Source organism: Aspergillus luchuensis, chromosome 5 (assembly GCF_016861625.1).
Source record: "Aspergillus luchuensis IFO 4308 DNA, chromosome 5, nearly complete sequence".
Lineage (NCBI taxonomy): Eukaryota > Fungi > Ascomycota > Eurotiomycetes > Eurotiales > Aspergillaceae > Aspergillus > Aspergillus luchuensis.
Window position 1 is genome coordinate 4,504,627 of NC_054853.1, and position 12,349 is coordinate 4,516,975.

Genomic DNA, 12,349 nt, shown 5'->3' on the forward strand with positions numbered 1-12,349 from the left:
ACTGTGAGACAGTGACTGAGAGTCTCCGTAACTGCTCCGTACCGCGTCACGGCGTTTACTTACGCAGCGCTCTATCCACCCTCTTCCCTCCCCCTATTAGTGATTAGTTTCTTCCCTTCGTATTATTATCATCGGCCCAGCACATGCCTTCTCAGGTACACTCGCCTATCTAGAGACAAGTCTCGTCCTCCACTCTTTCACAATTGGGTTACTGGGCCAAGCCTGATACCCAACCTTCGACTACTTACTATTCCCCCCTCCTTTCCCTTACACTCTTCCGTCTACCTGAACTGCCGCGGGAATACGTCAGCTAGCCCTTCCACGTTCCTCTTTCGTTTTCTCCGCACTTGATTCAACTATCTATACTTCCACTTTTTGTTAGCCCATTGCTTGCACTTGCCGCCCGCATTTTGTATCGCGTGCATACTGAGCCAACCTTCTGCATGGCTCTTTTCTCTATTATCTGCGAGTGCAACTAGAACTCGCGCATCATTGAAAGGTCTTTCCCATTCTATTCATTTGCTTGCTCGACCGCCCTTTATTTCCCCCACCAATCTGGAATTATTGCATCGATGTCATGCTGACTCTGCGTTTCATACAACCAGGCTGGCCTAAACAATCAGTTACGAATAATTCTATTATCCCCTACGGTCTCCACGCAGAAGCCCCCGGCCCGGGTTACGGCCGCATCCCGCAACCATGTTGGAGGGTCTTGTCGCCAACTTGCTCAACCGCACCCTGGGCATGTACATCAAGAACTTTGATGGCAGACAGTTGAACATCGGAATCTGGTCTGGCGATGTGAAGCTCCATAACTTGGAGCTCCGACGGGAGGCTCTCGATCAATTACGTCTGCCGCTCAACGTTGTAGAGGGACATGTCGGAGAGCTCACCTTGTCGATCCCCTGGTCGAATCTACGAGGGAAGCCAGTCAAGGTTGACATTGAAGATGTGTTTCTGCTTGCGGCTCCTAAGGAAGATCAGGACTACGACCCGGAGGAGGAAGAGCGGCGGGCGCATCACCTGAAGATGGAAAAGATTGAGAGCGCGGAAATGCTTAAGGAACGCAACACAGAGGGCATGAGCCAGGAAGAGCAGCGTCGGAACCAAAGTTTTACCCAAAGCCTGGTAACGGCCGTTGTCGACAACCTCCAGATATCCATCAAAAACGTGCATTTTCGCTACGAGGACTCGATTTCTTCGCCTGACCACCCCTTCGCCCTCGGTGTGACACTGAAGGAGCTCAGTGCCGTCAGCACCGACTCCGAGTGGAATCCCACTTTCATCCAGTCGACTTCCGGTACGACCCATAAACTGGCAATCCTCGGCGCCCTCGCAATCTACTGGAACACAGATGCAAATCTTCTGGGTACAGGTCGAGGTTCCGACATAGGCGCAGAAGCACAGGGAATTGGCCATGCGGAGTTGATCGAGAAGTTAAGGTCGGGCATTGATAGCGAAGAAAATGTTCAGTTCATGCTTCGGCCGGTTAGCGGACGTGCTGGTCTAGAGATGGACAAGTCTGGAGGACATGATAGGGCGGCGATCAAAGCGAGGTTGCTCTTTGATGAACTCAGTTTCGTCCTTGACGACCACCAGTATCGTGATGCGCTGATGCTTGTCGACCTCTTTCACTATTTCATCCGCCACCAGGAATACAGGAAGTTCCAGCCAAAGTGCAGACCAAAGGAGGATCCCCGCGCTTGGCTGAGGTTTGCTGGGGAGGCTGTACTTAGCAAGATCCATGAACGAAATAGGCGCTGGACCTGGGACTACATCAAGGAACGACGAGATGACCGCATCGCGTACATTGACTTGTTCAAGAAGAAAAAGCGCGAAGAAATCTTGACAGGCGCAGACGCTGAAAACTACGAACGCCTGCAAAGGAAGCTCAGCTACGAAGACATTCGTTTTTGGAGATCGTTGGCGAGGAATCAATTAAGAAAGGAGAATGTCGGTGTCAAGAAGCCTGCGCAGCAGCAGTCCTGGTCAGAATGGTTCTGGGGCAGCAAGAAGGAGGAGTCCGAGGAGACTACCATGACCGAAGAACAGCGGCAGGAACTTTATAATGCTATTGACTGGGATGAGAAAAAGGCAATTGCCGACAGCGTCGATGTCCCAAGAGACTGGGTGAAGCTGCAAGTTAATGCAGGTCTTAGAGCTGGAAGCTTTACATTGAAACGTGACCCGCACGGGAAGGCGAACGAAATCATGCAGTTCGTGTTCGACAACTTCAGAGCCAAGGCCTTGCAGCGTCCTGATTCCTTCTTCATCGACCTCAACCTTGGTGGCTTGCGAGTCTATGATGGAACGACGGAAGGGAGTCTTTTCCCCCAGATTGTCAAGGTCAAGGATTCACTGCCAGAACCGAAGAACCGTCTATCCCAAGCTTCTGACAGCCAGCTGGAGCATGATGCTGGCGATGATGCTTCTGACTACAGGGACGGCCTGTTCCACTTAGAACTCGAGAAGAACCCTCTCGAAAGTGACGCCGATTCGGTCGTGAAGGTCAAAATGAAGAGTATCGAGGTCATCTACAACCCGAGGTTCATCGTTGAGGTTGTCAAATTCTTTGAACCGCCCGAGAGACATATGGAATCGATTGGGGCCCTTCTGGACACAGCCGGTGCCACCGTGGAAGGCATCCGGCAGCAAACCCGAGCGGGCTTGGAGTTTGCGCTGGAGGAGCACAAGAAGGTTGACGCGCAATTTGATATTCATGCGCCTCTGATTATTGTTCCTGAAAGTATCACACAAGAGAGCTCCCTCTGTTTGATTCTCGACGCTGGTCACATCAGTGTCAATAGCGAACTCGTCGACCGGCAGACAATGAGAGATCTTCAATCGAAGCAGAAACGGCAGTACGAGGAAGGCGATTATAAGGAGCTCGAGCACCTTCTGTACGACAGATTTCTTATCAAGTTGGACTCGACGCAAGTCCTCATTGGACCCGGAATTGAGACCACCAAGGCGCAATTATCCACGGATGTCCAGACCCGAAACCTGCACATCATCGATCGCATCAATGTTGATTTCGTTTTAGAAATGTGTATTGTGCCAAAGGTCACTGAGCTCACCAGAACTCGCATTTCCGGCCACCTTCCAGAACTGCATGCTTCAATGTCCGATGCCAAGTATAAAGGTCTCATGAAGCTGATCGACATTGCGATCCCTAACTTCGATGATGGTAGCGCGCCGAGCAACACCGCCAATAAGACGAAAGAAACCACAGTATCTGGCAATAGGGCGAGATCTTCCTCGTTCCAGCCGTCTATCCTGAGGGAGCTTCCCAATGTTGACGAAGACTTTGATGATGAGTCAGACGATGAACAGAGGAAGAGCGTTGACAAGCCAACCAACATACACCGTCGAGACTTCGAATTCAAATTCACGGTCGGTCGCCTTCGTGGTTCGTTATCTCGCTCCGATCCGAAGGATCCGCTCCGCGACCAGTTGTTGGTTGAGCTAGTTGCCGAAGGGTTTGCGCTGGACTACTATATGCGGCCCTTTGACATGGTTGCAGAAGTTGTTCTGAAATCTTCGAGTGTCGATGATTACATTGAGGAAAATCCAGTCCCGGAATTTAAGAGGATTCTGTCCTCTAAGGGCTTCGATGCCGATGAAGAAAAAGACCTTTTCCATCTGAAGTTCGTTCGAGTTAAGCCGGAGTCTCCTGTTTTCCAATCGACATACGAAGGTGTAGCGATGAACCTTGATATTTCTGTCTCCACCATCAACCTCGTCGTTACTAGGAAGACGCTCTTGACACTGCTTGACTTTGTTCTGTTGACATTCACGAACCCAGAACAGCCGAACAACCAGATTACTCCGTCAAATGAGACGAACCAGGACATTAGCACTGTTCAGGAGCAACCGCAACAAAGCGGAAAAATCCGCATCAAAGCCGACTTGAAGAGTATAGCTCTCATTCTCAACAATGATGGTGTTAGACTGGCTACTCTGAGCCTCAACACGGCCGACGTGGGCATTTCGCTCGTAGACAAAACCATGCTCATACAGTCTCGCATCGGCAGCTTGACTTTGATCGACGATGTCAACACGGGAGCTTCAGAAAACTCTGATCTTCGCAGGCTTTTGACCATCGAAGGCGAGAACTTTGCTGATTTCAAATATGAAACCTTTGATCCTGAGAGTACAACTTACCCGGGGTATGATTCAGAAGTCTTCCTCCGGTCAGGCTCAATGAAAATCAACTTCTTAGAAGAGCCTTATCGCAAGATAATCAATTTCCTGGTCAAGTTCGGCAAGATGCAGGCTATTTTCAACGCCGCCCGGCAAGCTGCAGCCAACCAGGCCAATCAGCTGCAAGAAAATGCATCCAGAATGCGTTTTGATGTCGTGATAATGACTCCAATACTGGTCTTCCCAGGCGCCATAAGGGAAGATCTTCCCCATGATACAGTGACTGCTCACTTGGGTGAAATATACGCTAAGAATACTTTTGTTCCTCTCGATGAGAATGATAAAGATGGCCCTGCTGTTAATCTTATCTCTTCCGGAATTCGCAACATTCGTTTGACTTCAAAGTTCCACTATGACGAAGGTACCGCAGAGGAGCTGGAAATGATCCAGAAAGTCAACCTGGAATTTAGTATCTGCTATCTCGAGCATCAGCAAGACAATCCCAGACCGGACATGGAAGTTGAGGGGTCTCTGTCCCCCATAAATCTTAGGATATCACAGAAGCAGCTCAGATTCCTGCTGGATCTGTCGAAGAGGGTGCCCAACGCTTTTGCGACTGATACTGAGCAACAAGAACTAGAAGCCATGGAGTCACTTCCCTCATCCGTTACAGACCCCACTAGAAAAGCCGAATCTAGGGCAGTCCAGACTAGGCAAGCTCAAGAGACGACGGCACCAGGAGCAAGCCCTAACGACGAGACGTGGGTCCGGCTTGATATGATCTTCAAGGTGGATAGTGTTGGATTAGAGCTCATTCTTTCGAATGACGATGCGCCAGTCGGTTGCTTGGAAGATGCTAGTCTATCCAAATTCTCACTCAATGACACGCGTGTCAAGTTGCGCATGTTGACCGATGGCTCCCTGGAGTCTGAGCTTCTCATTCACTCACTCTCTATTCGCGATAGTCGCAACAAAGATACAAACAAATTCAGAAAGATCATGTCGCTGATCAATAACGACGTCAAGCAACAGTTTATGGCCAGCGTTTCCATGACTCCAGGTCCGAACAATCATCTCATTGCGATGCTGACCATCGACAGCCCGCGAATAATTCTTGCCCTGGACTACTTGTCAGCCCTGCAATCCTTTGCTAATTCGGCTTTCGCAACAGAGGAGCCAGTTGTTGAAGAAGACGGCGATGAGTCACCCGACGAGTCGGAGCCAAGGACTAGCACTGCTGATAGCATTGAAGAATCTACAATAACACCATCAAGCGGAGGCGCTGCGCCTGCCGCTGACCGTCAGATGACTGTGTCTTTCCGAGTCAACCTTGTCGATGCTCAAGTAATAACCATCGCAAACCCGGCCATTACGCATACCGAGGCCATCGTTCTTGGAACGAAGCAGCTGCTATTTTCACACCAAAATGTCTCTACACTACAGATAAGCAAGGTGGGCATGTTCCTATGCCGCATGGACAAGTTCGAAACAAGCAGGCTTCGAATTCTGGATGACTTTACCCTGGAAGTATCTGTCGATAGTCGCCCACAGGAAAAGGGTTCCTCCTTAACCTCCATAAATGTCCATATCGAGCCGTTGGTTCTGCGCCTTTCTCTTCGCGATATTCTAATGGCGATACAAATTGTCAACAAGGCATCTGAGATGAGAGCTCAAGGTACACAGTCTATTGAACATGAAGAACCGAAAAAGCTATCGGATGTCAAGAGCACAAGACCGATTTCTTCTAGGAGACGATCCAGTGGGAGACAGACCTCGGCAGCAATGGTCTCGAGGAATGAACGACACTCGAGTGCCAGAGCTGAGAACTCGGGCGGGGAGCTCGTTTCGCAACGCTCTGCCGTGCTGAAGCGGGAGGAGTTGAATGCTCAAATTGATGGTATCAGGGTAATCCTTATTGGAGACCTTCACGATCTTCCACTGCTCGACTGGAGTGTCAAGAAGTTCAACGTTGATATTCGGGACTGGTCGTCAACACTTCATGCCGATACCAATTTCGAGACATTTGTCAATGTGTATAACTTCTCCAAGTCAGCTTGGGAACCCCTTATTGAGCCCTGGCAGCTAGGGTTCCACGTTGCGAAGGAAACTGCCCCTGAGATCCTGTCTATAGATGCCTACTCTCATAAGACGATGGAGCTTACAGTTACTTCGGCAACTATCGCCCTGGCATCAAAGTCTTTCCAGTTCCTATCAACGGATGAAGATGTTCTCTCTAAGCCAAGAGGTGCTGATGCGCCCTACCGAATTCGCAATTACACTGGCTTCGATTTGCATGTTTGGGCCGATGTCAGCCCTGACGAAGAGGGGCCGGCTGCTAAATTGGCTGATGGCGAAGAATACCCTTGGAGATTCGAGGATTCTACTGCTATGCGTGAGACGCTTGCGCCAGAAGGCCATGCTGGACTGGTTGGAGTCAAGCTCGAAGGAAGTGGTTTCGACAGCGTTAGCCGCATTCCCGTTGTTCGTGAGGGTGAGATCCTGTATGGTCTGAAGCCTAAGAAGGACGGCATTCTTCACCAACTGCTTGTGGAAGTCAAGCTGGGTCCCGACAATGTCAAGTATATCACCTTCCGCTCGCCACTGGTTGTTGAGAACAGCACACAAATACCTGTAGAATTGGGCGTGTTCAACCCTAACGATGGCCATCTTCTGAAAATCGAGAAGATCCTTCCTGGTGATGCGCGACCTGCGCCCGTTGGGGCAGCGTATATGCACTCCCTTGTTATTCGCCCTGATCAGGGCTTCGGCTATGACTGGTCCCGTGAACATTTGCATTGGAGAGAGCTCTTGCGTCGGCCAACGCGGACAATAAAGTGTCTTAGTGAAGGCGGACAACAAGCTCCTCCATTCTATTTCCAACTGCATGCTTCATTCAACGCCCGAGATAAATTGACAGGTGTCTATCCTTACATGCGTCTCCGGATCTTTGCTCCAGTTGAAATTCAGAACCTTCTGCCTTACGACTTCAAATACCGCATCTATGACAAGAACACCAAGAAGGATTGGACGAACTTCCTGCGCAAAGGTGGTGTGAGCCCTGTCCATGTCGTTGAGCTATCTCATCTGCTACTCCTCAGCGTCGACTTAGAGGACACTGTCTTCAGGCAGAGCGACTTTGCAATCATCAATGGCAACTCTCAGGACTACAGGAGAGAGCACGTGCTTTCATTGAAAGATGATCGAGGCATTCAACTTCGACTGAAGCTCCATTACTTCAATGTGCCTGACAGCGGTGGAGCTTTCAAGATTTCTGTCTACAGTCCGTATCTCATCTTGAACAAGACCGGACTTCCTATGGAAATTCAGAGCAAGGCCTTTTTACAGTCAGCGCGGTCAGCGGCTGGACAGGGCCTGATGGCTGATTCGAGGCATGGTGGGCGGTCGCTTCCTTACATGTACTCCTACCACACGGATGACCAGAAGAATCGTTCCATGTTGAGAATTGGTGAATCTGCTTGGAGCAAGCCTCAGAGTTTTGAAGCTATTGGGAGCACATTCGAGGTCGTTCTTCCTGACAGGCATGGTAGATCCGAGATCCATTCAGGTGTGTCTGTCGCCGAGGGCGACGGAAAATACAAATTGACGAAGGTCGTGACCATTGCACCACGCTTCATTCTGAAGAACAAGCTAAACGAGGACATCCTGGTCCGGGAACCTGGCTCATCGAATGTCCTTCAAATCAAGAGTGGTGAACTGACACCCCTACACTTCTTACGCCAAGTTGTGGACAAGCAGCTGTGCCTCTGCTTCCCGGGGGTGAACAATCAATGGTCATCGCCCTTCAACATTGCCGATATTGGAACCGTACATGTCAAGCTTGCCAAAGCTAATCAACGCCAGAGACTTATCAAGGTTGATATTATCATGGAGGGCGCAACTCTTTTCATCCATTTCAGTTTTGAGCCTCGCAACTGGCCTTTCTCGATGCGAAACGAGAGTGACATGGAATTCATTTTCTTCCAGGCTGTGAGTATACTTTGTCCGCCTCAAAACATGCATTGCTAACGCGACCGTAGAACCCGAACCTTGAAGACGACGAGGAAGACAGGTCCAATGGCTGGCGACCTATTCGCTACCGCCTTCCTCCTCGCAGCATCATGCCCTATGCCTGGGATTATCCAGCCACCAAGAACAAGTCCCTTGTCTTAACTTGCAAAGGCAAGGAAAGGCACATCAAGCTTGCTGAGATCGGAAACTTGATACCGATGAGAATTCCCCCAACCCAGTATGGAGAGACTCAGAAGATCATTGATATCAACATTGTTGCAAATGGTCCAACCCAGACTTTGGTCTTGTCGAACTTCAAGGCATCGAAGAGTATTTACAAGCAGAAGGGGCAAGCATCACAGAGCAGCTTGAGCACTGGCTTCGAAGTGAAAGAGCTTGATTCGGATGTCAACTTCAAAGCCCAGCTCCGGCTAGGAGGCATTGGCATCTCCTTGATCAATCAAAACTTGAAGGAGCTGCTTTATCTGACATTCCGCGATATTGAAATCAAATTCAGAGAATCAAGAGTTTACCAGACTCTGAACACCACAATCAAGTGGATTCAAATCGACAATCAGCTGTATGGAGGCATCTTTCCCATTTTGCTGTATCCCAGTGTGGTTCCAAAGACTGGAAAGGAGATGGAAGCACATCCAATCTTCCATGCTATGGCTACCCGCGTTAAGGACGACTCTTATGGTGTTCTCTATATCAAATATGCCACAGTTCTTCTGCAGCAGATGACATTGGAGCTTGATGAAGATTTCATTGCCGCAATGCTCGACTTTGTTAAGGTGCCTGGTGCTTCGTGGTCTGAGCCGCATGAAGGGAAACTCTGCGATGAGGACTTGAACATTCCAGAGCCGCAGAATGAAGGTGCCGCTCAGGACGTGTACTTTGAACTTCTTCATCTGCAACCTATGCAGATAGACATCTCTTTCATGCGTACTGAACGTGTGAATGCGGAAGATGCTCTGCAACCGTCCAACCCGCTGATGTTCTTCGTTCACGTCATGACAATGTCAATGGGCAATGTCAACGATGCTCCGGTACGCCTGAATGCATTGATGCTGGAGAATGCGCGCGTCTCCTTTGGAGTGCTTGTCGGCAACGTCCAGAGACACTACACGCAAGAATTCCTTCGCCAAGTACATGTGGTCCTCGGCTCTGCAGATTTCTTGGGCAACCCTGTTGGACTGTTTAATACCGTCAGCTCTGGTGTGGCAGATATCTTCTACGAACCATACCAAGGTCTGGTCATGACTGATAGACCCCAGGAGTTGGGTTACGGTATCGCAAAGGGCGCCACCAGCTTTGTGAAGAAATCCGTCTTTGGATTTTCTGACAGTATGGCCAAGCTTACTGGAAGTATGTCCAAGGGTTTGGCTGCTGCTACATTGGATAAAGAATTCCAAGACCAGCGGCGGATGTCCAAGTCTCGGAACCGGCCCAAGCACGCCTTATATGGCATCACAGCAGGCGGTAATGCATTCGCAACTAGTCTAGCAAGTGGAATTGGAGGACTTGCCCGTCATCCACTCCAGGGTGCTGAAAAGGAAGGTATTCAAGGATTCTTCAAGGGTGTTGGAAAGGGCGTTTTAGGTTTGGCGACGAAGCCTGCGATAGGAGCTTTTGACCTTGCCTCAAGTAAGTCTATAATTACACTTTCGAAGCAAACCAGGAACTGACCCAAATTAGATCTGGCTGAGGGCGTGCGAAACACGACAACTGTGTTTGATGCCGAGGGACTCGACCGTGTTCGTCTCACTCGCTTTATCGGCACCGATGGTATCGTGCGGCCCTACTCTCAGCGCGAAGCGTTAGGACAATTCTGGCTCAAGACGGCCGACGATGGAAAGTACTTCAACGAGGATTATATCGCACACCTGGAACTTCCGGGACGGGACATGCTGGTCATGTTGACTTACGATCGGATTATCCTCGTGCGAACCAAGAAGCTGCGAACCGAGTGGGACATGCGGTTGACCGACATCCAAACTATTTCCAAGGAGCGTACGGGTATGAGCATCACTCTCAAGGGTGGTGCGAATGGCCCCTTCATCCCGGTTCAAGATGAGAGCTCCAGAAATTGGCTGTACCGGCAGATAGCAATTGGTGAGTACCCATACGGCCCAGCAACTGCTATGTAATTATGCTAACTTCAATTAGCCGTCAACGCCTTCAACGAGAAATACAATTCTCGCGGCTAAACACAACACATTCCCTGTTTCTCTTAACGATGTTATGTCGGCTGATGGTTGGGTAAAATTTCCTACAAGGGTTGATTCGAAGTCCGATATGACATGAAATGGATGGTGAAAGGCAGAGGTTGTAATGATAACGCATTGCTATTATTCTTCTTTTGGTCTCTTTCCCATGTTACAGCAAATTAAGCGAGAACCGTTCTATTCGCGCAGCTTATCTTTCTCTTTTCTAATGATGTTTGTTAATGTACATACATGCATTTACCTGGTCCGCTACGCCGTGGTCAGTCCCTAACGTTAATTTTCTAATGGATTTATTTCAGCTGCAAGCTACAGCACAGATGACCTCAATGAGTAAATCACATTAAACGCTTGACTCATACAAGACAAAAGTCATAGTCAATCACCATTCATTCATTCATTCATTCATTCATTCATACCACGACCACCACACCCATCCAATCAATCAAAATGCTCCCCCAACTCAACATCCTGACACGGCAAAACCGGCCAACTCCTTCCCCCGGCATCATCCAACAAGGTAACCGTGACCTTTCCCCGACTATCATTCAACTCCTCCACATTCCCGTACCAAGATGGATTCAATTGGTAAATCTGCTTCACCAGTTCCCTGATATTGTATCCATTCGGGGAATCGAACGTCCACCATGCCAGATGGATCGGTTTCACGTTGGTGATCTTCGCCCCGCTGGTCTTGGAGTATTTTATCAACCCCTTGAAGAAGGTTATCATGTCGTCGCGGGTCGCTGCTGCCACGAGCCAGCGATGCCAGTCTCCTGCTGAGTTGGATTTGTTGGTTTGGATGAGGTGGGTGTAGTAGGGGGCGTGGTAGTGGGTGTGGTGGTGCATGATGTGTGTGTGTGTGTGTGTGTGTGTGTGTGTGTGTGTGTGTGTGTGTGTGTGTGTGTGTGTAGCAAATTAGAGAGTGTGAGATGATTACTCAAAGAGAGGTTATATAGTAATATAGTAGTAGTAGTAGCTTCCGATCACGTATGGGGTTGGGTTTAGGGGTAGAAAGGAGTTGGTTGCTTGAATATAGTAGTAGTGTATAGTACTACTAACATGGAAGGGATACAGATCTCAGCAGGGGAGAGTGTCATACTTATACGTGAGTTACTACATATACCGTTTCTAGGGTGTATATGTACCTTGGGGAAGAACCATGTATTATTCTTTCCTATGAACGAATGTGGGTTTCAATGTCTTTGGCTTGTGATAGTTTTGTCACTGAATGATGATGTATTTATGATAGATTTGCGTTAAGTTCCGAGGGATGATTGTCCGGAGAGTCGACCTGGGCCCCGAATCCGGTTGGCGTTCGAGATATTGAATGTGGGAAAATTGGCTACATAATAGTTATTCACAAGTAGTATTGTTGCTACCATGACCTGTCTGGTTTATATATGTCTGTAGGTAGTAAGCTTGCATTAATGGCAGCATGGAACTGGTATTAATAACTATTCGGACATGACAGCTGGAGTAGCAATAATGCGTCTTGTTGTTCTGAGTATTATTACTACTGATATTCTGCTTCTCTTAGTCTATCTCGTACGAGTAGGTCTGGATAGACTCCTTGTCTTCAATACATTTTAGGGTTGGGCCGTTGTTCTTCCACATGGGACGTAACGCCTTCTCGTTTCCTGATTCCGAATGAGAAGATGCCAACTACTAGTATGTCGAGAAAATCCATGCAAGTGAAGTTCGTATTGAATTCGATGCACGCTATATGTACGTATGTAAATAATACAATAGTGCCAAATTCACCTGTATGCCTGCCACCCAGTCTTTGAACCAAAGCATTGAGATTAAACAAGGAAAGAGATGAGAAACGGTAAAGTAGACGCAAACGGACAGTCACGGTGAATACAAGGACCGAGAAGGAAATCAAAAAGGGAAAAGAGAAACGAGAAGAGACCAGAACGTTTGTTGAGGTGATGGTCATGATCTCAAGACCACCGTATCAATGAGGTAGA

General features: G+C 48.7%; 2 protein-coding genes across 2 annotated transcripts; one reads left to right on the forward strand and one right to left on the reverse strand.

Annotated features, from left to right (window-relative positions):
* Positions 1 to 699: 699 nt before the first annotated feature.
* On the forward strand, positions 700 to 10,361 carry AKAW2_51479S (membrane morphogenesis protein VPS13; the record flags this gene model as incomplete). Its single annotated transcript, XM_041691413.1, has 4 exons — positions 700 to 8,130; positions 8,181 to 9,798; positions 9,850 to 10,266; positions 10,321 to 10,361. 4 exons carry the CDS (start codon positions 700 to 702, stop codon positions 10,359 to 10,361), a joined length of 9,507 nt encoding a protein of 3,168 aa, XP_041544900.1.
* Positions 10,362 to 11,955: 1,594 nt separating this feature from the next.
* Positions 11,956 to 12,318, reverse strand: AKAW2_51480A (uncharacterized protein; the record flags this gene model as incomplete). Its single annotated transcript, XM_041691414.1, has 1 exon — positions 11,956 to 12,318. The coding sequence occupies one exon, from the start codon at positions 12,316 to 12,318 to the stop codon at positions 11,956 to 11,958; it is 363 nt and encodes a 120-aa protein (XP_041544901.1).
* Positions 12,319 to 12,349: the final 31 nt, after the last annotated feature.